Genomic DNA, 24,724 nt, shown 5'->3' on the forward strand with positions numbered 1-24,724 from the left:
ACACATTGACCCCAGGGGATCTTATGAAAAACTTTCCATATTTTTACTCAGTCAACGAAAATCGAGCAGGAACAAAACATTTTACAGCTGATCGCTGTGAAAAATGTTAAGCGACGACGTCAAGTATAACCCAGCAATGACAGTGTTCTTAATATGACAAAGTAAGTGTTTTGATTAATGCCATTAATGTTTATTTTTTTTATCAGTGTATACCACTAGTCAACTAAATGAATATAAAATGGCAAAGATGAATGCACATTTATATAGGCTATTGATTCAATAGATTTATAGCATTTTGGAAAAAAATAATCCGTTTTTATATCTTTGAAAATCAAGTTATGGATTTGAATTTTTTTATGTTTTTATAACCTAAAAATGCTATGTGAAAGTTTGTAACAGAAGATAGTGGTTTTCATCTTGTCACTTTCTTGGTATGGAAAACATGATTTTACCGAAATTTGTCAAAATGGATTTATTGCCTTTTGGGAACCAAACTCTTCATTTGTTTTTCCTACTGTAGAAGTCAATGGGTACCATCAACTGTGTAGATAACATCATTTATCAAACTTAAGATGCTTTTTCTTGATGAGCAAAATGACCCAAGAAAATAAGTCTAGTTTTTAGACCAAAAATATCAAATTTAAGTGATTCTAAAAAAAATTCTAGCAAAAAAATCTGCAAATGGGGTAAGCAAAAAAAATATTTTTTTCCTTAACAACTACATTCAAGAACAATTTAAGAACATTTTTTTTGCTTGTTTTATGCCCAAAATCATGTAAATTTGATTTTTTTGGTCTAAAAACTAGACTTATTTTTTTGGGTCGTTTTGCTCATCCAGAAAAAACATCTTAATTTAAGAATTTTTAGATATTTTTACTGAAAACAAGATTTTTTTTCTTAAATCATTTTTTTTTGCAGTGTAGTACTGCATCTCTTGAAGAGTCTTTAGTTTTATCAGATTTTTAAAAGACAGGTCAGCTGTACCAGTATTTCAACAAAATCCAGTGTTAAACACATGTACTTGCACAACTCTGCTGCTACCCCAGAAAAACAAACTACATTCTATGTTCCCATAATGTTGGGTTCTTTGGGAAGCTGAACAAGCTTAGATTTCCCTCACAAACAAGACACACTTCTTTGGTGACAGTGATTTCGTGCATGCGCAATTCTCGGAGAAGTGCCCATATAAGGACTTCCACTGTACTTTCTGTGACGTAACAGAATCGGTAGTCAAAAGCTTTCAGAAATTTATACGAATCCCTAAACTGCAAAAAATGACTTTCTTACTTTGTATTTTTGTCTTGTTTTCAGTAAAAATATCTAAAAGTTCTTAAATCAAGATGTATTTTCTTGACAAGCAAAATGACCTAAGAAAAAAAGTCTAGTTTTTAGACAAAAATTATACAATTCAAGTGATTTTGTGGTTAAAACAAGCAAAACTATCTGCCAATGGGGTGAGAAGAAAAAAAATTGAACTAAGTTTTCTTTTTTTCCTAAACACTTACTTAATTCAAGCCAAATTTTCTCACCCCATTGGCATATAAAAAATTTTATGCACAAATTCACTTAAAGGCAGGATAGGCAGGAATTATCTAAAAAAAAAATGTTTTTACAAATTTGTTTAAACTGTCTTTATATATCAATACATAAGTAAAATGTAAGTACTCTGAAAAAGAGAGTATAAAAATCGAGTGTCTGTAGACCTCTCACCACTGTTTTAAACACAGCTCATTTTTTCCATTCACTTCACCCCCTCCCTTCTGGGTTTCTTTTAAAGCCACGCCCCCAAAACACATGAACGCGCGACACTGACAGCTTTGCTGGGAGAAGGATTTACCTCAGACAAGCGGAGAGGAAGGAGCGCGGTGCATGTAATAACATCATGTCACAATCACATGTAATAATACACCTAACTTTATCACTAGGAATATAAACAGATAGGATGCCTTCTAGTACTCACTATTAAGCCAGTGTTTTGCATGGAAGAGTTTCTGTGATGAAAGCATTGTTGACTCTGATGAGGACTGCACTCCGCAGACAATACCGCTACGTCGCATCGTCGACTCGAGGAAAAGCCACGTGATATTTACTCTCGTTTGATTGCTTCGTTTATTCCCTTTTTGCCTTGTTTGCCTTCGCTGATTGGATATGCAGGTACTGTGAGTTCTGAATTCACTTTCTGAGAGTTCTGAATGCACTTTCTCTGCCATGCTTGTGCTCTTTCTAGAGTGCCTCGTACACGTTCAAATCAATCGGGTGTGCGCATGTCTGGGCAGATCCCATAGCAACGGGTGGTGCCATGGTCGCGAGAGAGAGTGATATTCGCGCAAGCTAATCATTTGTTTCGTCCCGAATGGAAATAATTAGCTGTGTTTAAAACAGTCGTGAGACTTCTCTTTTTCAGAGTACTTACATTTTAATTATGTATTTGTATATAAAGACAGTTTAAACAAATTTGTAAAAAAGTTTTTTAGATAATTCCTGCCTACCCTGCCTTTAAAGGGGACAGAGAATAAAAAAACATTTTCACCGTGTCGCATTCACGAACATACAAAAAGTGCTAGACATGCTAAACATCTCAGTCTCATAGAAATTCCTCTTTTAGAAATGTCAGCCAGAAAACGGCCCAATCTTAAAAACTGATGCTTATGACATCACAGGCATATCACTGCCCCTCCACTTTAAAATAATTGGTTACATTTTTTGAGTGGCAGCAAAGTCAGCCAATCAGTAATGAGATTGCAAGTTAAGCAAGTAGGGGGAGACAAATAGGTGTAAAACCACTTGTTTAAAATCCCCCACCCTAATAGAGCTATCTGAGAGAGGTTTTTAGGAAGATTCTAAGGCATTACAGACCCAAACAAAAAAAAATTGTCACATCACAGAACAAGGAAAACTACCCCGTACAATCATTCTATTTCACCTTTAAATTGTAAAATTTTTGTCTAAAAACTAGAATTATTCAGAAAAATGTGTAAACAATTGTGGGCATACTATTGGATCTTTAGGGACAAAATCATTGGACCAGCATGTCAGTCAAAAACAATCAAAACATGTTGTTTCCTCTGAACAAAGTACAGTTCTGAAAATAAAATTTAAAGTGACCTTATGTTACCAAATTGACTTGTAATCCTATTGTTGAACTTGTTTTACTAAATTCTGAATTCTGATTCTTCAGGTATTAGCTGAGGTTCTCTCAAAAATTGCGTATGAAAACAACCAGCAGATGTATGACTACAGACCAGAGACTGTTCGGATACAGTGCCTGAAATGTCAGACAGAGTTCTGTCAGCCAACAACTAAGTCAGACATTAGCTTGCACCACCTGGATGAACCAAGAAATTACAGTAAGGACAAATCTGTAAAGATAAAGAGCAGGGAGATTTTCGGTAATGTTCTGCAAACATGTGCACATCTCAGCACCTCTTTGTTGTTACAGAAATTGCTACATTACTGAAGTCTGCTTCTCAGGGCTCGGGCCCTAATTACACAAATAACCATTTCAATAAATAAAGCACAACACATTTTTTTGCAGTGTAGTTTACAGTCTTTGTGGTGTGTATCAGCAATACATTTCTAATATTTCTAACATTTCTAACATTTATGTGTTCAGAAACCGTTTTCAAGATTGACTGTATTCAAAGGCTCAAATTTCCTGGTGAGGTGTTATGTTTATTTTTCACACTGTCCTTTTTGTTTTTAATCTACAGGTTGTACCTTCATCTGCACTGAGTGCAATAGCGATCATGTGGTTCAGTTGGCCATCCAATCAGCTCCCTCCACCAGTACTCCTTTAAACTATCCACTTGAGCAGAATGGTGAAAGATACTTCACCTTTGATGACAGGGACACACCTGCCCATCCTCAGCACAATAAGGTCTGTATTTTTATCATTTTATCATCATTAAAAGTTGGCCATCTCTATTTGATGTGATATTTTCATGACAGTAAGTGATATTGCAACACACACCCACTCATTTATAACTTTATCCCAGCAGCCATCGGTCCCAGGACAGTCTTTACTGTCCCATGTTAGCTCCCTCCATTCCGCCCAGTCTTCAGAAGTCATTGGTCTGCAAAAGGGAGATGCAGATTTCTTTTACACAGCTCATGACCACATGTCCAGTTATTTGACAAATCAGAGTGTTGCACTGGCTGACCAAAGCACCTCTGTTCCAATCACCTTCAACAAAACTGATGGACAGCTGCAGGGTAGTTCAGAAGGAAGGTTTAATGAGTGGGTGGCTGATAGCTCCTATCAAAAAAATCAGGACCAACATTCACCAAAGCACACAGAAAGATCCAACCAAGGTAGGTGGTCTACTTTAGGGATAAAGACCAGTAGGGTAGTAGTAATGAGCATTCATTTTAAACAAAGTTGGAACTAACTTAAAAAGATGTATTTCACCCTTGATTGTTTTTGGAAATCTGTAGGAATGAAACACGATCACAGGCAATATGGCAGCCTTTTTTTTACATTGTCCTGCTTTTTCTCTTAAACTGCAAAAAATGACTTTCTTACATAGTATTTATGTTTTGTTTTAAGTAAAAATATCTAAAAATTCTTAAATTAATATGTATTTTCTTGATGAGCAAAATGAGCTAGGAAAATAAGTCTAGTTTTAAGACAAAAAATATAAACTTTAAGTAAATTGGTGCTTAAAACAAGCAAAAACAATCTGCCAATGGAATAAGAAACATTTTCTTGAAATAAATTAAAGCAACACCAAAGAGTTTTTTTACCTTAAAATAACGTTTTCAAAAGTTTTAGTTTTAGTCGTTCATTCACTCGAAACTACCCAGTTTTTCGAAACTACCCAGTTTCGAGTGAATGAACGACTAAAACATTTTTGGAAACGTTATTTTCGGCACTTTCAGCACTTTCACATTCGCTTTGCAGCCCTCTATCGGCCAAAACTGCACAAAAGAAGTTTCCAACCGTCGGGTCGGGGTCCTGTATTTCGAGTAAAAACTACAAAAACTTGCTTTATGGCAGTGGAGCATCCTGTAGGCTGTGGGTTGAGCATACTCTGCGACAGGTACATATAATAGAAAGATACCATTACCTAGCATTCATGCAGCTTTTCAATTGTCATCATTAGGGCTGTCACTTTTTATTCGATATTTGAATATGCATTCGAACATGATGTGAAATATCCGTATTCGAACTATAAATAAACCATCCGGTTTTTAAAATGCCATGTGTAGTGCATTTTTTACATTAACACCTCGAAATAGGAAGGATGAGAGTGAGACGGATGACGACAACTGTGCGCAAGAGAGGGAATCAAATTGGACCAACATGAACCTAATGTGCATGTCAATATAGAATTATAGTTTGTATATAAATTGACATATTATTGTTTATAGTCTTAAATACTATAGCAGAATAAAAAGCTTGTGTTAATACGTTCGCATTATGAAATTAGCATGTATGAAGATAATTTCATCATTTTTACAACGCAATGTAAACTTTATATTAAACAACAACAGAATTTGTCTGGTAAACGGATTTAAAATGACGCGCAGAGATAATGTACTTGTCAATGACGGCTCACAAAGGCGCGGGATAGACTGTATGTGTGCTTGTTGTCAATGAGATTACTTCTCACAAACACGCTCAAGCGCGGGATATGTGTGCTTGTCAATGACGGGCATTAAATCCGCTTAATTCCGCTGAATTTGTCCGGCGAAATCTTCAGGCGGAGATTTTGTTTGGGCTTGGCTATATGCCTTACTCCTGCTGCTGTTTAAGTTGTGACGTTATTGTTTGTACCTGTTCTGGGTCGTTTTTTTCATATAAGTTGTTATTCATAAGTTGATAACCTGCTGTTTCAAAAATTAAAGGGGCGGTGAATTTATCGATTTTATTGTTTTATACTGTTGTCTGATGTCTACTTATAATGTTCGCGTGGTTTTTACATTCAAAAACATCAAAAGCAATAAGTAATAGGCTATTTTGTAACATGGATTAGTGGCTGTCTGGAGAAATGGTTCGTTTGAAGGGGCGGGCCGCACTGAAGACCTGGACGTAAACACCCACTGCTATTTAGGGCTGTCAAATTTTAATTCGAATTTCGAATATTCGTCGAATGTAAAAAAAATATGCATATTCGAACGTAAAACTTTGCATTCGAATTTTACCTGTGTCAGGAAGCTCACGCAACGTGATGATGACGTAACTGACGCGGATTGTTATACAGAGCGTTAGCGGCTCAGTCAACTATGCGGAGCAAGCCAGCGTTATTCATTTGAAAAATAGCAAGAAAAGACAGTGGGGATTACAAGTCGGACAGAATACATATTAAAAGGGCTGTGTGATGCTTCTTTGGTTTTTGGAGCATCAACTGGAATTCAACCGCAAAGTGAAACTAGCTGAGATGACAGAATTAGTGTCGTCTGCTTCTAAATGCAGTTTTAAAGTTTAAAATACTGATCAACAGGAAAGTGCCATAATACAGCTTGTTTAGCAACATTAAGGGCGTTTTCACATTAGCACTTTTGGTGCGCACCCGGGTTCGATTGACATCAGAGTTCGGTACATTTGGATGATGTGAACGCTGTCTTCCGAACTCGGGTGCGCACCCGCGAAACGTACTCGAGTCCGCTTAAAAAGGGTGGTCTGGGGTTCGTTTCATGTGAACTCCAGATCGGTTCGCTGCTAATGTGAGCGCAATCGTACCAAATCGCGGAAGTGAACCGCTGTTAATTACGTATTATATGGAATGTCCCACCAAAACAGATGTGTGTGTTTGTGTGCGTGCACTTACATTGACAACAAAATGCATAGAATGCGTGCTTTGGTTTTGTTTTCAAAGAAATAATACAGAAACGCACTTTCGTCTGTCTGCCGCAAACATACTAAAGTCGTTTCGATGACAACGCGGTCTGTCCGCCGACGTCAATTTTTGCGGAGGCATTCAGAAATCATCTCTCTGCTTGCAGTTAGTCAATCACACTTGTCGTCTTCTCGTTTACAGCGGTTGCCAAGCAACATGAGAACGCGCCGGCTGCAGCTTGATGATGCAAGCGTACCGCGGTTCGGATGCAAAAATAATATGTGAACACAGTCCATGGGGGGCACGGAGAAGGGGGAACAATCGAACTCGGGTTCGGACCAGGCAATCGCACCAAATATGAAACCGCCCTAAAATTATATGTGCATCTACAGAGTCCACAACGCATATGAGAGAGTTGCAATCTAACGCCGCGGTGGCTTTATGTTTATAACTGACTGGAAACTTGACTTTCACCTGGACATTTGATATGCAAGTTTTTCATCAACATTATCTGCGTGAAATATAAACATGATGATCATCTGCCAACTCGACTGTTTCAGCACGTCCTAATTACGGAGAGTCTGCTTTATTAACGGCTTCGCTCTGCGCGTAAGTTAAACATTTCTGTTCTGTACTTTATTACTCGCATATATTATTTCTACATATTTTCAACCAAGGAACACACAAAATATAATATAAGTTGTTGTGAACAGCGTTTAAGCTTGACAAAATTTAAATGACTAATGATCTTTCCCACTTTTGGCTTAAATAAAGATTCATTCGTTTTCATACTTTATTAGAAACACGTAAATTTATCTACTTATATATTATATAAAATGCCCTATATAAATATGCATTGTCTTTGTATGGCATTCGTTTTGTACATTTACAGGTGCACAAATATACTGGTTAATTTTGATTTCATTAAGACAACGCGTTGTGTTCTGTATTGACTGAGGCTCTGTAATTAAAAAAAAAAATTAATCAATGTATGGTAAATAAAATAATTTGTAAATGTATACATGGATAGTTTCTTGACAATGTTTGTGTTAATAGCCTACACGCTGGCTGTTGAGGCATTTTGCACTTCCAGATATCTATGTGCACTGTTCCTTTGCATATGAATTTAAGAAATTATCTTTAATTTATTAGTGTTTATAACATTCGTTTTAACCAAAAATATGCTGTGCATGATTTGTTTATATTATTGGGGCTTTGTGGTGCGCCCTCTTGTGGGCTTTTAGGAATATTTTCTCCAAGATAAAGTAGGTCTTTATAATTCGAATATAATTCGAATTTTATTATTTTTCAAGGACGAATTTCGAATGTACTTATTCAGCCATTTTGACAGCCCTACTGCTATTGTTGTTTATTGTTAATTTGGATCCCCATTAGCTTCCACAAAGTGGTTGCTAATCTTCCTGGGGTCCACAGAGTTGCACAATACAAAAAAATCATTCAAACAAATAAAATAATAACAAAAATACAATTACTAATCCAATCACATCACAAAACTATACCCATACATATTAATAGTAGCAGCACAAGCAGAAGTACGTCTATACCTTTAACAACATGTTTTTACAATTTCTTAAACACATGTGTAGAATAACTGTTACGTATATTTATAGGAACAACATTCCAAGCAGCAGAGCCACGATAAAATACAGTCTTTTTCAGCAAATTTGATTGTGGACATGGTAAAAACAGTTGAGACTTACTCACTTGACGTGTTTTATGATCATGTCTAAAACCAACATATACAAGCTTTTCAAAGAAAAAACATGGTGTGTGATACTTGATTACCTTATAAAAATATACCAACACTTGTAAATGTAATTTGTCCTTCACTAAAAGCCATGATAATTTACTATGCATATCAGCAACACTGGCCTGAAATTGATAATGGAGCACCAACCTAGCTGCTCTATTCTAAACAATCTGAAGTTTTTTTAAGTGTTTTTTCTGATCCACTTGACCATATTATAGGGCAGTACTCAAGATGCGATAAAACTATTGACTGCACCACATCTTTTAAAACCAAAGACGAAATAAATGCAGAACATTTCCTGGCCCCTGCTTTACCTTTACCCATGATGCTTACTATATGATCTATATGTTTGGACCAGTACAATGTATTGTCAAGTATCACACCCAACAAAGTAACATCTTACTTTGTAACAAAGTAAGTTACTTGTTCCACTGGCGTCCCATCAATAAATAAATTCAAATCTGCAGCCCTAGAAATATTGTATTTTTGGCTAAAAATTATGCAACCGAAAATGCGTTTTCATAGTTACTTCAGATCACCGCGTCAAAATAAAAGTCTCTCAGAAAAAATGTATTTAAAAGTAATTTTGGTTACATTTGGCAATCTTTAAATACATGTTTACTTATTGCTGAGACACACGTGTGTCACGCGAAGCTGTGGGCGGGGCTACAAAAGTGGTCCTTGTATTTGGCTATGGGGAGGTGCTTCAAATCTACTTTGACGTCATACTTTTCCGAATTCCACACTGGCTTATTTTAGCTGACGTTTTCATAAACACTTTATTCAAGAAAATGTTTTATTCCATTGGCAGATTTTTCTATATCTATTTATTTATAACATTAAATTGTACCAGAGAATAAATCATGTGATTTTTGGGAAAGCCATAAGGGCCATTCACGTTATTAACAATAACTTTAAAATCACATTATTAATGATAACTTCACGGAGCATGTGGCCAGCACCTCCCGCTCTTGTAGATTTATTCTCTACATTACTAGGAAAATTAGACCTTTCCTAAATGAGCATGCCACGCAGGTCCTAGTCCAAGCTCTTGTCCTGTCCAGGCTGGACTACTGCAATGCGCTACTGGCTGGACTTCCAGCCTGCACAACCAAACCCCTACAGAGATGATTCAGAACGCAGCGGCAAGAGTCGTCTTCAATGAGCCAAAGAGGGCGCACATCACTCCTCTCTTTGTCAAGTTACACTGGCTCTCTACGCTGCAAAAAATTATTTTCAAGAAAAAAAGTCTTAGTATTTTTGTCTTGTTTTCAGTAAAAATATCTAAAACAAATTAGCGTCGCACACCTGAAGTAGATAGGTGGTTACAAACAACATCCAATTTCAAATGAACAAATGACCAATCCTTTAGACTTAGACTTAATGAGAAATATTTCCAGTGCACTTATGTATTGCTGTTCTTGTGTTGCTATAATTGCTTCTATTGTTTACCTCATCTGTAAATCGCTTTGGACAAAAGAGTCTGCTAAACAGTCCTATAGACTATGTGAAACCTTTTAATTTTTTAAAAAATTGTTAGGGGTGGGGATGAATGGTATTCTCTTCTGTCAAAGAGGGTTTTGACCCTAAATCTTTATTTCAGCTCAGTTTGGCCTGTCAGAGGTAGTGGATCATCGACTGCAGCTTTTCCTGGATGTGGAAGTGTTTGAGAAAGAAGAGGAGTTGTACTGCTTCTTAAAGGCAAGAGCACTTGTTTTTGTTTTTCTCATGGACATAAACCAAGTAAAAATAGGACATAGTATGGTTATATGCTTATGGTTAATAATTTTCCACAGTAATAAATGTGACACACCCAGATTTTCAGATACACACCCATAGTCTCTTTTCTGGCTACACTACTGCTTTCCCCTAATACAATTTCCAGAAACTGGATTCTGAATCGCTTCGATCCCAAGCACTTTTAGATTATTAACAAGAGGCATAAGTATAGAATTAAAACCGTAACGCCTAATTTCCTGTGCATGAAAGAGGGCACATCAATGAATATTTACTAATGAGGATTTAAATATTGGGGGGAAATTCCTTAATGTAAAATAGATTGCCCCCATTTTGTGTACACCCGTTTTTGGGACTACTTTAAAAATATGATGCATCACTTAAATCAACATAAACACCTTCCTTTGGGACATGTCTGGAGTTAAACAAATTTGCACTGCAAAAAATGACTTTCTTACTTAGTATTTTTGTCTTGTTTTTAGTACAATTATCTTACAATTCTTAAATCAAAATGCATTATCTTAATGAGCAAAATGACCTAAGAAAATAAGTCTAGTTTTTAGACAAAACATATACAATTAAAGCAACCTCCATGTGGTTGAAAAGCGCAACAGTGCCTGGTATCAGACACTCTTCTGCAGGCAGGGGGAGGGGCGGAGCTGTGTTTCCTACCCTCCACCGCCACTTTCAGAGTGTGCTTGTAGCAGCTAGGAGGCTGCTCAGGTTGCAGCAACAGTAAAATTTGTCCAGTTAAAAGTTGTTCTTTCACTGAAATAATTTTAGAGACATTATTTAAATGTAAAAAAACTACATAGTGTTGCTTTAAGTAATTTTGTGCTTACAATAAACAAAAATATCTGCCAATGAGGTGAGAAAATTTAGCTTGAATTAAGGTGTTTAAGAAAAAAAGAAAACTTATTTCAATATTTTTTTTCAAATAACCTAATTAAGAAATTTTTACAAAATTTTTTTTTAGTATTTTTGTCTAGTTTTCAGTAAAAATATCTAAAAATTCTTGAATTAAGATGCTTTTTCTTGATGAGCAAAATGAAAACAAGAGAAGAAAATAAGTAGTTTTTAGACCAGAAATATCAAGCAAAAAAATCTGCCAATGGTGTAAGCAAATTTTTCTTGAAATTTTCTTGAATTTAGTGTTTAAGAAAAATTTTCAAGATTTTGTGCTACCATTAGATTTGTTGTTTTTGCAATTGTATACAGTGCTCAGCATAAATGAGTACACCCCCTTTGAAAATTTACATTTTCTCCATTTGTAAGTAAATATGAGACGTATGTTTCTAAACATAAGAGTTAATGTCACTTACAATCTTAAGGATACGAAAAATAACACATTTAAATCAAATGAGGTGATGCAAAATTGAGTACACCCAACAAAAATTCTTAAAAAAACAATGTAATATTTTAAATGGCCTCCATTATTTAAAAAAAACTGAAAGTCCTGAAAGTCACAAAGAGCTTCCCAGAAGTCCATCTTATTTTTAGGGCCAGAGCACACTGGGGTGTGAGGACCCTATTGTTTTTGCTCAGTTTCTTCTGCTTTTTCTTCTCCGAAATGAATTGCATTTTTTGAGGGCCTAAACATGCTCGAAAACACATGCAACTTTGCACACACGTCAGAAGTGACAAAAATGTACATGTGGTATAGGTGTCAGAAGTGGGCGTGTAGAAATGGCTCGATAACGCCACCTGCAAAATTTCAAAAGAACAACCCTCCTGCTACGAAAAACGTACAGATACGAAATTTGGTAGGGTCATCTATCACCTCAAGATCTACAAAAAAGTCAGTTGGAACCAGGCTCTAAAACCCACAGGAAGTCGGCCATTTTTAAATTTCCCTGTGATTTCTGTGCAAATTTTGACATTTCCAGGCTTCGTACTTTAACGAACTCCTCCTAGATATTTAATCCAACCATCATCATATTTGGTCAGTATCATCTAAAGGCCTTTGCGATGTTAAATTGCGGAGCTTTTGACTTTTCATTGGAGGGTGTGTCCGTGGCGGCCTGACAAATTTCAGCGTTTTCGCCATGAAACAGGATGTTGTTCTAACTCAGGCATACAATGTCCCACGCTTTACATGTTTGATAAGGGTCTTGGCCTGAACACATTTCAATGCCAATTTTCAGCTTCAGTCATAGCGCCACCTAGAGGTAGCAGGAAATGCCACGTTTTACACTGTGATTTACTGCTCTTGGAGATTTAATCAAATCATCATCATGTCTGGTCAGTCTAATCTTAAGCCCTTTGCGATGATAAATTGCGGAGATCTTGACTTTTCATTGAAGGGCGTGTCCGTGGCGGCCTGGCAAAGTGTGATGTTTCGCAATGAAACATGAAGTTGTTGTAATTCAGGCATACAATGTCAGATCTGTCCCTGACTTCACACATTTAATAATGGTCCTGGCCTGAACACATTAACATGGCATAATTCAGTAATTCAGTTACAGTCATAGCGCCACCTAGAGGCAGCAGGAAATACCACGTTTTACACTGTGACTTACTGCTCTTAGAGATTTAACCATATCAACATCATATTTCATCAGTCTACTTTCAAGACCTTGTGTGATGATAAATAGCAACGACCTTGACTTTTCGTTAAAGGGCGTGTCCTTGGTGGCCTCGCAAAGTATTGACAAATGAATCGCAATTTTGACAGCCTAAACAAGCTCAAAAAGTCATGAAACATTGCAATGGCTCTATAGCGCCACCTACAAAAACTTAAGAGAGCAGCCCCCCCGCTACGGTAAATGTACATATATGAAATGTGATAGGATAATGTATCATCCCAAGACCTACAAAAGGTCACTTGAAGCCAAGCTCTAAACCCCACAGGAAGTCGGCCATTTTGAATTTTCTCTGTAGTTTGAGTGCAAATTTTGCCATTTCCAGGCTTCATACTTTAACGAAGTCCTCTTACAGATTTCATTAGATTAAAACCATATTTGGTCTGTGTCATCTAAAGGCCTTTGCGATGCTAAATTGTGGAGATCTTGACTTTTCGTTGGAGGGTGTGTCCATGGCGGCCTGCCAAATTTCTGCTTTTCGCCATAAAACAGGAAGTTGTTCTAACTGAGGCTTACAATGTCTAATCTGACCCATGCTTCACATGATTGATAAGTGCCCTGGTCTGAACACATCAACATGGAATTATTCACATACAGTCATAGCGCCACCTGCTGGCAGCAGGAAATGTCGGGTTATACACTTTGATTTACTGCTCATAGAAATTTCATTAGGCAAGGCAAGGCAAGGCAAGGCAAGGCAGGTTTATTTGTATAGCACATTTCATACACAGAGGTCATTCAAAGTGCTTTACACAGAAATGAGAAAACAATATATAAAAAAGAAAAAGAAAATGTAAAAATAAGATTTACACGATAAGATCACAATAAAGACAAAGATACATGAGAATTTAAAATAACAATTAAAGAAAATAAATGTGATTTTAATAAAACAGTTTAAAATGTTAAAAAGAATAAAACGGGAGTAAAAGTGACTTGAGTTAAAGGTGCAGTCAGTGTGAAGCAGCACAGTGCTCATTCAGTAAATGCAGAGTTAAACAGATGTGTTTTTAATCTAGATTTAAAAGTGTTTACTGTTGAAGCACATCTGATCTCTTCTGGAAGTTGATTCCAGCTAGAGGTGGCATAAAAGCTAAATGCTGACGCACCTTGTTTTGAGTGAACCCTTGGTATTTCTAACTGACCTGATCCTAATGATCTGAGTAATCTGTTAGGTTTATATTCAGTTAGCATATCTGTCATGTATTTGGGTCCTAAGCCATGAAGTGATTTATAAACGAGTAACAATACTTTAAAGTCTATTCTAAATGTAACAGGAAGCCAGTGTAAGGACCTGAGGACTGGAGTGATGTGCTCAGATTTTTTGGTTCTGGTCAGAATTCTGGCAGCAGCGTTCTGTATTAGCTGCAGCTGTCTAATGGTCTTTTTGGGGATCCCAGTAAGGAGTCCATTGCAGTAATCCACCCTGCTGGTGATGAAAGCATGAACAAGTTTCTCTAAGTCCTGTCTTGAGACAAAACATCTAATTCTGGCAATATTTCTGAGATGGTAGTAAGCTGATTTGCTTATCGCTTTCACGTGACTACTGAAATTAAGGTCAGACTCTAAAATTACACCAAGATTTCTGACTTTATTTTGTGTCTTTAGACCCCTAGAGTCAAGGTATGTGTTAACTTTGAGAGTTTCATCTTTATTTCCAAATACAATGACTTCGGTTTTGTCTTTGTTTAACTGGAGGAAGTTTTGACGCATCCAACAGTTAATTTCATCAATGCATTTACATAGAGAGTCAATGGGGCTGTAGTCATTGGGTGACAGGGCTAAGTATATCTGGGTGTCATCTGCATAGCTGTGGTAAGCAATTTGGTTCTTTTTCATTATTTGACCAAGTGGGAGCATATACAAATTAAACAGAAGCGGTGCAAGAATTGAACCCTGTGGGACTCCACATGTCATGGATGTCCACTCAGATTTATGGTTACCTATGTTCACATAGTAACCTCTTCCTTGTAGGTATGTTTTAAACCATTTGAGAACCATCCCAGAGAGCCCTACCCAGTTTTCCAGTCTATGTAAGAGTATGGTGTGATCTACTGTGTCAAAGGCAGCACTAAGATCTAGTAGCACCAGCACTGATATTTTACCTGAATCAGAGTTTAAGCGAATATCATTTATTATCTTTATGAGCACTGTCTCTGTGCTGTGATGCTGATGGAAACCAGATTGAAAGTTGTCCAGATAGCCATTTGAGTTTAAGAATTTGTTCAGCTGATTGAAAACAACCTTTTCAATGATCTTGCTTATAAACGGAAGATTTGAGATAGGTCTGTAGTTGCTAAGTATGGTTTTGTCTAGGTTACTCTTTTTTAGGAGAGGCTTTACAACTGCTGTTTTTAATGACTCTGGAAAAGTGCCTGTGATCAGAGAGGTGTTTACTATTTTTAAGAGGTCAGTTTCTAAGCAGTTAAGCACCTTTTTGAGAAAAGATGTGGGGAGAGTGTCAAGGCTGCAAGTTGATGCTTTAAGATGTTGTACTGTTTCTTCCAAGGTTTTTATATCAATTATGTCAAATTCTGAGAGAATGGCTAATTTCTGAGGTTGTTGCAATGATATCTGACTGACCACAGTACAATTTGAGGTCATATTGATTGCCATTCTGATATTACTGATCTTCTCAGAGAAAAACTTAGCAAACTCATTGCATTTGTTGTCAGAGAGCATTTCACTAGGAACTTGATTTGGGGGGTTTGTTAGTCTCTCTACAGTAGCAAAAAGAGTGCGAGTGTGGTTTATGTTGTTATTTATAATATTGGAGAAGAAGGTCTGTCTAGCTGTGCCTAGTTCTACATTGAAAGCACGAAGACTGTCCTTATAGATGCTATAATGTACTTCAAGTTTTGTTTTCCGCCACATACGTTCAGCTTTTCTGCATGTTCTTTTCATGTGCTGTACTGCTGTTGTGTTTCTCCAGGGTGCTTTACGTCTGCCAGTGATCACCCTGACCTTTACTGGAGCTATATCATCAATAGCATCTTTAACTTTTATGTTAAAGTTTTCAAGGAGAACATCAACAGAGTCTGCGGATATGTTTGGCAACATTGACATAGCATTCATAAATACCTCACTGGTGTTCTCATTTATGAACCTTTTTTTGATATAGACAGATCTAGCATCAGTGGCAGGACAGATCAATAAATCAAAGTAAAGACAGAAATGGTCAGATAGCGCTTCATCCTTGATTACAGTGGATGAAATGTTTAGACCCTTGCTAATGAGCAGATCAAGAGTGTGTCCCCGATTGTGTGTAGGACCTTGCACGTGCTGGGTCAGATCAAAAGTGTTTAAAACATTTAACAGTTCAATCGCAGTATTGTTTTCTGAATTGTCTATATGAATATTGAAATCTCCAGCAATAACAAAATAATCAAATTCAGAGGAAATTGTTGATAAAAGTTCTGTGAATTCATCAACAAATGCTGAGGTGTATTTGGGAGGTCTATAAATAATTGTAAACAGAATGCGTGGTGTACCTTTTAGAGCAATACACAAATATTCAAAAGACTGGTAATCACCAAGTAACACTTGCTTGCATTGAAAGGCATCTTTGAATAAAGCAGCTATTCCTCCACCCCTTCTAACAGCTCTACATACACTTATAAAGGTAAAGTTGGGTGGGGCTGATTCATTGAGGACTGTAGCACTGCAGCTGTCATCTAACCAAGTTTCATTTAGAAACATAAAGTCCAGGTTGTTAGTGGTGATAAGATCATTAACTAAAAAGGATTTGTTTATCAAAAAGGATTAGATCATCATCTTGTTTGGTCAGACAGATCTTAAGGACTTTGCGATGATAAATTGTAAAGATCTTGACTTTTCGTTGAAAGGTGTGTCCGTGGCTGCCTGGCAAAGTTTAATGTATCACCATGAAACTGGAAGTTGTTGTAATTCGGGCATACAATGTCCGACCTGCCCAATACTTCACATGGTTAATGAGGGGCCCGGCCTGAAACCATCAACAAAGCAAAATACAGATACAGTCATAGCGCCACCTAGATGCAGCAGGAAACACTGATTCACTGCTCTAAGAGATTTAACAATATCATCATCATATTTGGTCAGTCTAATTAAAATATCCACATATATATGCACACTAAAATTCATATCCCCACTGTTCACAGTTTTTCCTAAGGCCATCGGGTGGCGGTGCTCATACGTGTGAGGGCCCTTCCATCACTGCTTGCAGCTTTAATAATTTTTGGATTGCTTTTGTGACAGTATTCAAACTTATTGGCAATGCTTAATTAATAATCTTGAAACCGTGACCGTTTTTGTGACATTGTGACATTTCATTGTGGTGCTATTTTGTAGGCCTGGCAAACTCGATTCCTTTTAAGGATCCGGGTTATTGTGAGTCACTCACTAAAGTGATCCGGGTTGTGTGATTCACTTAAGTCATCTGAGTCAGTATTGCTAAATTGCCAAGGAAACTCAGTACAGACCCACTTGTAACCGGCTGATCCACGCGACTCGAGATTCTCAGAGCCGGAAACATTGCAGACTCGCAGACCATGGACATGAGACTCGCTCTACAGATCCCACTAACCGGCTGATTCGCGTGGATCCGGTTAGAAACGTATTGGTTACTCAACTGTTTTGTCCTATTTTCTTACCATTGTCGCTTCGGTTTAGGGTTAGATTTACATAAAATGACATCCCTAACCAAACCCAACACTAACCCTAACGCCAGGCGACATATAAAAAAATAAATCAGAAAAAATAGTATAAACCAATATATAAAGTGACATTCTAATGCAAGCACCAAATCTAACCCTAAGCCGAAGCGACAATGGTTTAAAAATAGGAAAAAGCAGTTGAGTAACCAATACGTGATAATCACACGAAAACAGGAATTCGTTATACGATCACGAAAAAACACGAAATTTCGTGATAATAGCACGAAAAAAAAATCAAAAAAATACGTGACTATATCACGAAACTTTGTGAGACTGGGTAGACATAGCCATGGGTTAGTTTTTTTTTGCACCGAATCCAGATTTTTTGGGTTCGGCCGAATACCGAATCCACTGTTTAAGATTCGGCCGAAACAGAATATCGAATCCTACTCGCATCCTTTATACCATTAACACAGTAAAACACATTAATGAAGTAAACAACGTCCACAGCAGTGTATTTTTCATTTTATTTAATTTTAACTGTAAAAAAAGGATAGGCAACATTATGCCAGGATGACAAGTGGGAAAAACTATTTTGACAATTAACATAAGCCTATGCATAATGAAAGCGATGGGGTGCGACACGCTTGTTTTTCCAGGTGCGTCTGCGAAATGTGAATCGCCCCTAAGGCTCACCGAAAGTAAAAGCTTATCTCCACGTCAGCACCCGATGTGTGTAATCAACGGCCGCGTGATGTCGACCAGAATAGCGCAAGCCTAGGGTTCGGTGGAAAAAAATCTAGGATTCGGCCGAACCCCGTCAAAACCCCCAGTATTCGGCCGAATCCGAATCCTGGATTCGGTGCATCCCTAGTATAGATAGAGATCAAGAATAAAAGGAAAAGAAAAGATAGTAAGTCTTATATTAGGAGGTGAGGTAATGGCAGAAGAGATGGGATTTTAGCCGCATTTTAAAGACAGCTACAGAGTCAGCAGATCGTGTCACGAGCAGCAGATCATTCCACAGTTGGAGAAGGTACGCAATAATGTTTTTTTTTCCTTTTTAAGATGGCACCACATGCTGTAGCTCGGTGACACAGCGCAGGGATCGAGAGGGTATGTAGGGCTGTATAAGATTATATGACAAACAGTTCTGTCTTTACAAGGTCATCAGGGTGGAACAACAAGTGAAGTTGAGTGTCATCCGCATAGCAGTGGTAGGAAAAGCCATGTTTTTGGATGACAGAACACAGGGATGTATATCAAAAAGAGCAGTGGTCCAAACACAGAGCCTTGCGGCACCCCAGTATCGAGACGTTGGGGTTCGGAGACGTCACCTCTACAGGATACCCTGAATGACCTACAAGCGCTGTGTCAGAGACACCAATAGCCATGAGGGTCGACAGGAGGATGTGGTGAATGACCGTGTCAAAAGCAGCGGATAGATCCAGTAAGATCAGTACAGATGATTTGGAGGTACCTGCACGGTAGACGCGGCGCAGAACGCACGAAAGGCGTGCCGCATTCCGCACGAATTGAGCGTTGCCGCAGGAAACCCGCGAGTTGAAAAATCTGAAATCTGAATGAACCAATCAGGACCTTACTGTAGTGGTGATGTGATTACAGGAAGCGAGCGGAGTCTCAGCAGAGTCGCAGAAGCCCCTCCCATGATGCAAATTTCCGTGTGAATGTCACAAATGACTAGAATTTCAAGCGTGGCTTTGAATGAAGCAAGTAAACTCAAATGTTCAAGCATCCAACTACTCACGAATAACGCGTTTTTGCCAGAGCAGTGAGTCTCAGTGGAGTGACTGCTTTTGAAACCAGACTGACTGCTATCCAGGAGGTTATTTTGTGTGAAGAAAAAGGAGAACTCGTCGAATACCACGTGTTCAAGAGTCTTGGCAATGAAGGGAAGAAGAGAAAAGGGTCTGTAGTTCTCTAGCATAGCAGGATTGAGTGTGAGTTTGTTCAGTGGCTGGGTTATCCGAGCCTCTTTAAATGCTGCGGGGAAGGTACCAGTGAATCTATATATATGAACCTTAAAAATCTTACCAAAATTAGCACTCTCTTCAGAGTCATCAGTGGGACTTTCAGCAGCTTTTAGCAGCTCTTGCACATTACTGGTGGTCGGAAAGTTTTTGCAATGCTGAATAACCTTTTTCTTGAACATGGTTGGCCACTTCTCCAGCAGCACCTTTTAAGAAGCTTGCTGCTAAAATACAGCTAAATCCACCTAAATGAGACAATTTCTTAACTGCAGACAAAAAATCTTTCAGTCTCAGCTCAGTTACTTTAACAAAATTTTGGGCATCCCCTTGTTTCACCTTAACAAGCGTGTTGGGAAGAATTTCACAATTAACAAAATATTTTGTGCCAGGCATATAAATAAACAGAGAAACTGTTGCTACAATTTGCATAAACATGAAAGTATTTGTGGTTATCGAGTTAACATGTTCGACGTCATTTATTCACATTTCTTCACATAAAATAGAAAAATTATGTTTTAATATGACCTTACCTTTCGATGCGAGTAAAAAGAAAATGGCGCACACGAATCTTCTGTTCAGAGTCAAGATTTTAGAGCTTGAGGGGCGGAGCTTAACAGTGTAAAGTTAACGATGCAGAACATAGCACTCAATTTTTTTTTGCCATTTTAGCAAAGTCCATGAACCTGGGGCCTGCCATGCCCCCACATTGCCTAAGGTTTTCCTTGGAAATGCACAACAGTAATATTGATTATATAGACTTAAGTCATATATAAACTGGATTTATTTCAATTTAAACTGCTTAACATAACACAAAATTGTTACAGTTTGGTATAAGACTGTATAAGAATGTTGTGTAGTTGCAAGAGCATAGAGAGAGTTGAGTGAGTGAGCACTCATCCCAGCACTTGGATGTGTGACTGCAGTAGCCTATAGATGCGCCCCTGGCAATGATGCTTTTTCGTGGGCGAATATGATTATTTTCTGTTTGTGGCCAGTAGGTGGCCCCCCAAGCCTGTGTGACATCAAGCAATTGCGTGCTTTGCGTTGTGGGTAAACACGCCACTGAGAGCAGTGCAATATGAAGTGTTACTTTTGGAATCCTTGAGAAACTGGACTTGGTGTTATAAACATTTTATGTTTTTACTTGATTTTAGATGTCCATTGTGAAGTTTGGAGATCCACTGGAGTTCCATTCCCTAATGGTTGTGTCTGATCAGCATATCTACATCTTAGAAATCACCTCACAGTCCCAGTAAGACCTTTGTGAACTTTTTTGGTTATTTTTTTCTTTAAGCTCCATCTGCAACAACGTTATTTGAGACACAGTGAACAGCATACGCTTATTTTACCAATAGTATTTTAGACGCAGTGAACAGCAAACTTTTATCTTACCATTTGTTTTTTAGACGCAGTGAACAGCAAACGCTTATTTTACCAATGGTATTTTAGATGCAGTGAACAGCAAATGATTATTTTAATGACAGTTTTAAAGACTTGGTGAATAGCAAACACTTATTTTAACAACAGTATTTTAGAAACAGTGACCAGCAAATGCTTATTTAAACAACAGTATTTTAGACACAGTAAACAGCAAACACTTTTTTTACCAACTGTATTTTAGACGCAGTGAACAGCAAATGCTTATTTTAACAACGGCTCACTTCCTGTCTCACTTTTTCACTGTCCTTTTTTCTGATGCAGAGGGCAGCCGTCAGACTGGCTGCAGAAAAGAGAAAGCCATCTATTGTCTGAGCTTAGCTATATGGAGGTGGGTCTGGGCTTCCAGACCATTCACCTGGAGTTTGATGAGGGGGCAGCAGCATACACTCTGCTAGTGCGAAACAGTGCCCGCTGCAAATGGTTCTTCGGCAAGCTTACAGGCAAGTTCTATAATTTACCAAGTCTTTATTTATTACCTGCTGTGACCTCAGAACAGATGCAGCCATGCCATGTTCCTCCTTGCAATAGGCTTTATGCCCAGGTGCTCTGCTTCCTGAACTTCAGCCAGCCCCTTGTTTCCTGTCTTCCATTATTGGACAAACTGATTAAACCAGGTGGGTCTGATTATTGTTGTTGTGACTACTGAGGTCAGGCACACCTGGATTAATCAGTTTGTCCAATAATGGCAGACAGGAAACAAGGTGCTGGCTGAAGTTCAGGAAGTATTGCAGCTGGGCATAAAGCCTATTATTAACCAAATTACATGTTCAGTTGCAATTGTGATTATAAACATTTACAATTGGACATTATATAAAATAAATTCTAAATAAAAAGCAGAATTACCTTTACTACTACATATGTAGGTATACAAGGAATTAGTGTATTGGTGCTTAACAGTGACAGTAAAATTAAATCTGGTAATTATAAAATTCTCATAAGAATATAAATAAAGCTAAAAGAAATTTAAGCAAAAATTAAATGGGGATTTAAAGGGACTTCTTATAGGGGTGTAAAGATTAATCGATTCGTTTCGCTGCATCGATGCGTCCGCAAGAGGATCGATTATTACCGGTAATGTGTTTATTTTGCCGCCTGTCTGCTGGCCTGTCTATTTTCAGCATTCGCTCAGACATATGCGTACAACCTACTATTAAGCTGCGTGTGGCGCTCACTAACCTCATTGTTATCTTCTATGTCACACCGCTTCACACGCGTTATTTACGTTTCACAATCTGTTGTTCACAAACATTGCTGAGTCTCTTAAAAGCAATGGAACCGTCAGCGCAACACGCAATTTCTGTTTGACCCTTGGTCTAGCCCACAGCTGGATGAATTGAGACGCAGCAAGTGACCCGCACTGTCTAGATGAGTCGAAGGTTTTCATAAAAATAAGAACATTTAAGCTCTTGTCTAGCGAATCCAATGCTCTAAATGGTCATTAAACATCTAAAATGATCCTTATCAGTACGTTTCCTGAGAAGTGTATACCGTCCCAAACCATAATCTAAAGCAAAAGAAGCGTATTCATTCACTTTTGGTTTCGTTTTTAAAGCATGCAGAAAGGACAGAAAATACACTGCTTGATGTTAAAATAATTATTAAGAGAGATACATTTCTGGATCTGATTGATGTTAAAAGAGTTGTTAAGAGTGACTCAAAAGCGATCTTCCAGACCCTGTCGTCTGACGCGCATGCACAAAAAAGCGCGAGTGCGTGACCCTGATATAGACATCTAAAATTACAGTTTAAAAAATATCTGTTTTGACAAGAATTCACGCAGGTATGACCTATAATCTGTTATATCTGAAGTGAATGTTTGGTTAACTGTTGAGGAAAAGTATCTGTTGTGTAACATTAGGTTATATTAAACCCTTGCATTAGCCTACATTTTAAAGTGGTCTGTCTTAATGTCAAAGTTAAACAGTACAAAAAAACGTCAATTTAACACATAGTGATATTGTTTTTGCTTTGCGTAAACAGGTGTAGTTCTGTCATGTTTTGTCAGATTCTAACAAATCATGCATTGTTTTGAAGTTTTTTAATGTTAAAATATAAATAACTAATTTTAGAAAATTTGCTCATCCCAACTAAATTTGCCAGCACAGGTACCAAATGATGCAGCAGCAAACAGAAATTGAGAAAGAATAAGGTCTTCTAAAGGAAAATTAAATATAAAATTAAATGTAAAACTATGACTGATGGTTCTGTTAAAAATGTAAACAGGCTGTTGTAAACAACATTTGCATATAGCATAAATATTTGTCAAAATCCATGTTGATTAGAGCACTTGAAAAGTGTTAAATTTAGGTAAATTTAGAACAGATAAAAATGTGTGATTAATTTGCGATTAATCGTGAGTTAACTCATGAAATCATGCAATTAATCTAGATTTAAATATTTTAATCTTTTGACAGCCCTAAAAATATCTAGTATTGAATCGGATCACGGGGAATTCTGAAGAATGGAAAATAATTGAATCGTAGGCCTTAGAAATTAGTATCGGATTGAATCGTCATGAAGGCTCCGATTTACACCTCTAACTACAGTACTTACTGTAGTACAAAACTCATTTGAGGTTAAGAAATAAGTGATTATTTTACTTGAGCCTAAATACTGAATAGTTGTTGTGCAAAAAAATGCACTAAACGACATGGATTTTGCTCAGACTGAGCTTTATTGCTTTTCATTATTATAATTTAGAATATTATAATACAATACAATATTTGACCCGTGCTGGCAAAATTAGTCGGAAGTTTTCAAAAAGGAGTTATTGATATTTTGACATTCTTTATTTAAAAAAACTTTAAAATGGTATATGATTTGTTGGAATAGAGCTACACATATTTGAAGATGATGGAGTCAGCAAAGTCATTTTTGAGAAAAATCAAGATAAAAATTTTTGATGATTCAAATGCAAAATAACTGCATACCTTAAAATCACTGGTAAAACTAATAGATTTAGCACACACAAAATCTAAAACAATACTATAGGAAAAATATATATTTTCAACTTTTTTCTTTCTTATATTGTTTGATTGAGAGACAGACCGCTTTAAGATCTACTGTAATGCAAGGATCTAATATAATGTTACACTTCAGATATTTTTCCCAACAGTGAACCAAACATTCACCTAGGACATAACAGATTGTATCTGGGTTAATTCTGTAAAACTGTAGTTCTTTATATGTCTATATACTGCTCTGCCCGCCTGTTCATGCTTCTGATCTGTCAGTCAGCGTGAGGAAAGTTGTTTTCATGTCTTATCGTTCTTAATTACTGTTTTAACATCAATCAGGGCCCGAATTTTTTTCATAATAGCTATTTTATCATCAGGTAAGTCTAGGGGCTTTTTACACAGATAAAAGTGTTGAGAAGACGAATGAAGTGCCACACACATCTGTCATGAGCCGAGCGTGTCTGCGTGTTTGAAACGCAAGGCTATAAAGAACTATTCTATGAATATGTAAAGTCTTTTTCTTCACTCAACAAACACTTAAGGCTAATGTTTCATGTATTTGAGGAATGATGAGAAGTTTATTAGTCTTTGTCATCTAATCATAAACAAAACTGTAAAAAAAATAATAGCTTAAATTTAGTTCAGGCCAAATGACAGAAACAAACCTGATTGCCTACATCGCTACAATAGACTTTATAACCTGTAAGATGATAAAAATAATGTAATGTACTAGGTCCATTTTAAGTAAAGCCTAATATAGATGGTTTCATCGGACACACGTGCGCTGATGCGATACACGTCTGGATCCGAACTTTACTTCCGGTTTCGTTTTTTTT

The 24,724-nt window shown here is 37.3% G+C and overlaps 1 protein-coding gene across 3 annotated transcripts in view; it reads left to right on the top strand.

Moving 5' to 3' along the window:
* The window catches only part of stk11ip (serine/threonine kinase 11 interacting protein), a 93,821-nt gene that overhangs the window by 44,113 nt on the left and 24,984 nt on the right, over positions 1-24,724 (top strand). For 2 of the 3 annotated variants that reach the window (XM_073815381.1, XM_065239990.2), the window contains exons 17-22: positions 3,179-3,347; positions 3,711-3,877; positions 3,996-4,311; positions 10,154-10,251; positions 20,646-20,743; positions 21,193-21,371. In XM_073815381.1, coding sequence (XP_073671482.1) covers positions 3,179-3,347; positions 3,711-3,877; positions 3,996-4,311; positions 10,154-10,251; positions 20,646-20,743; positions 21,193-21,371 — 1,027 coding nt within the window. The remainder of the gene's footprint in view (positions 1-3,178; positions 3,348-3,710; positions 3,878-3,995; positions 4,312-10,153; positions 10,252-20,645; positions 20,744-21,192; positions 21,372-24,724) is intronic. The other variant, XM_065239991.2, reaches the window with a different exon arrangement.

Source organism: Paramisgurnus dabryanus, chromosome 7 (genome assembly GCF_030506205.2).
Source record: "Paramisgurnus dabryanus chromosome 7, PD_genome_1.1, whole genome shotgun sequence".
Lineage (NCBI taxonomy): Eukaryota > Metazoa > Chordata > Actinopteri > Cypriniformes > Cobitidae > Paramisgurnus > Paramisgurnus dabryanus.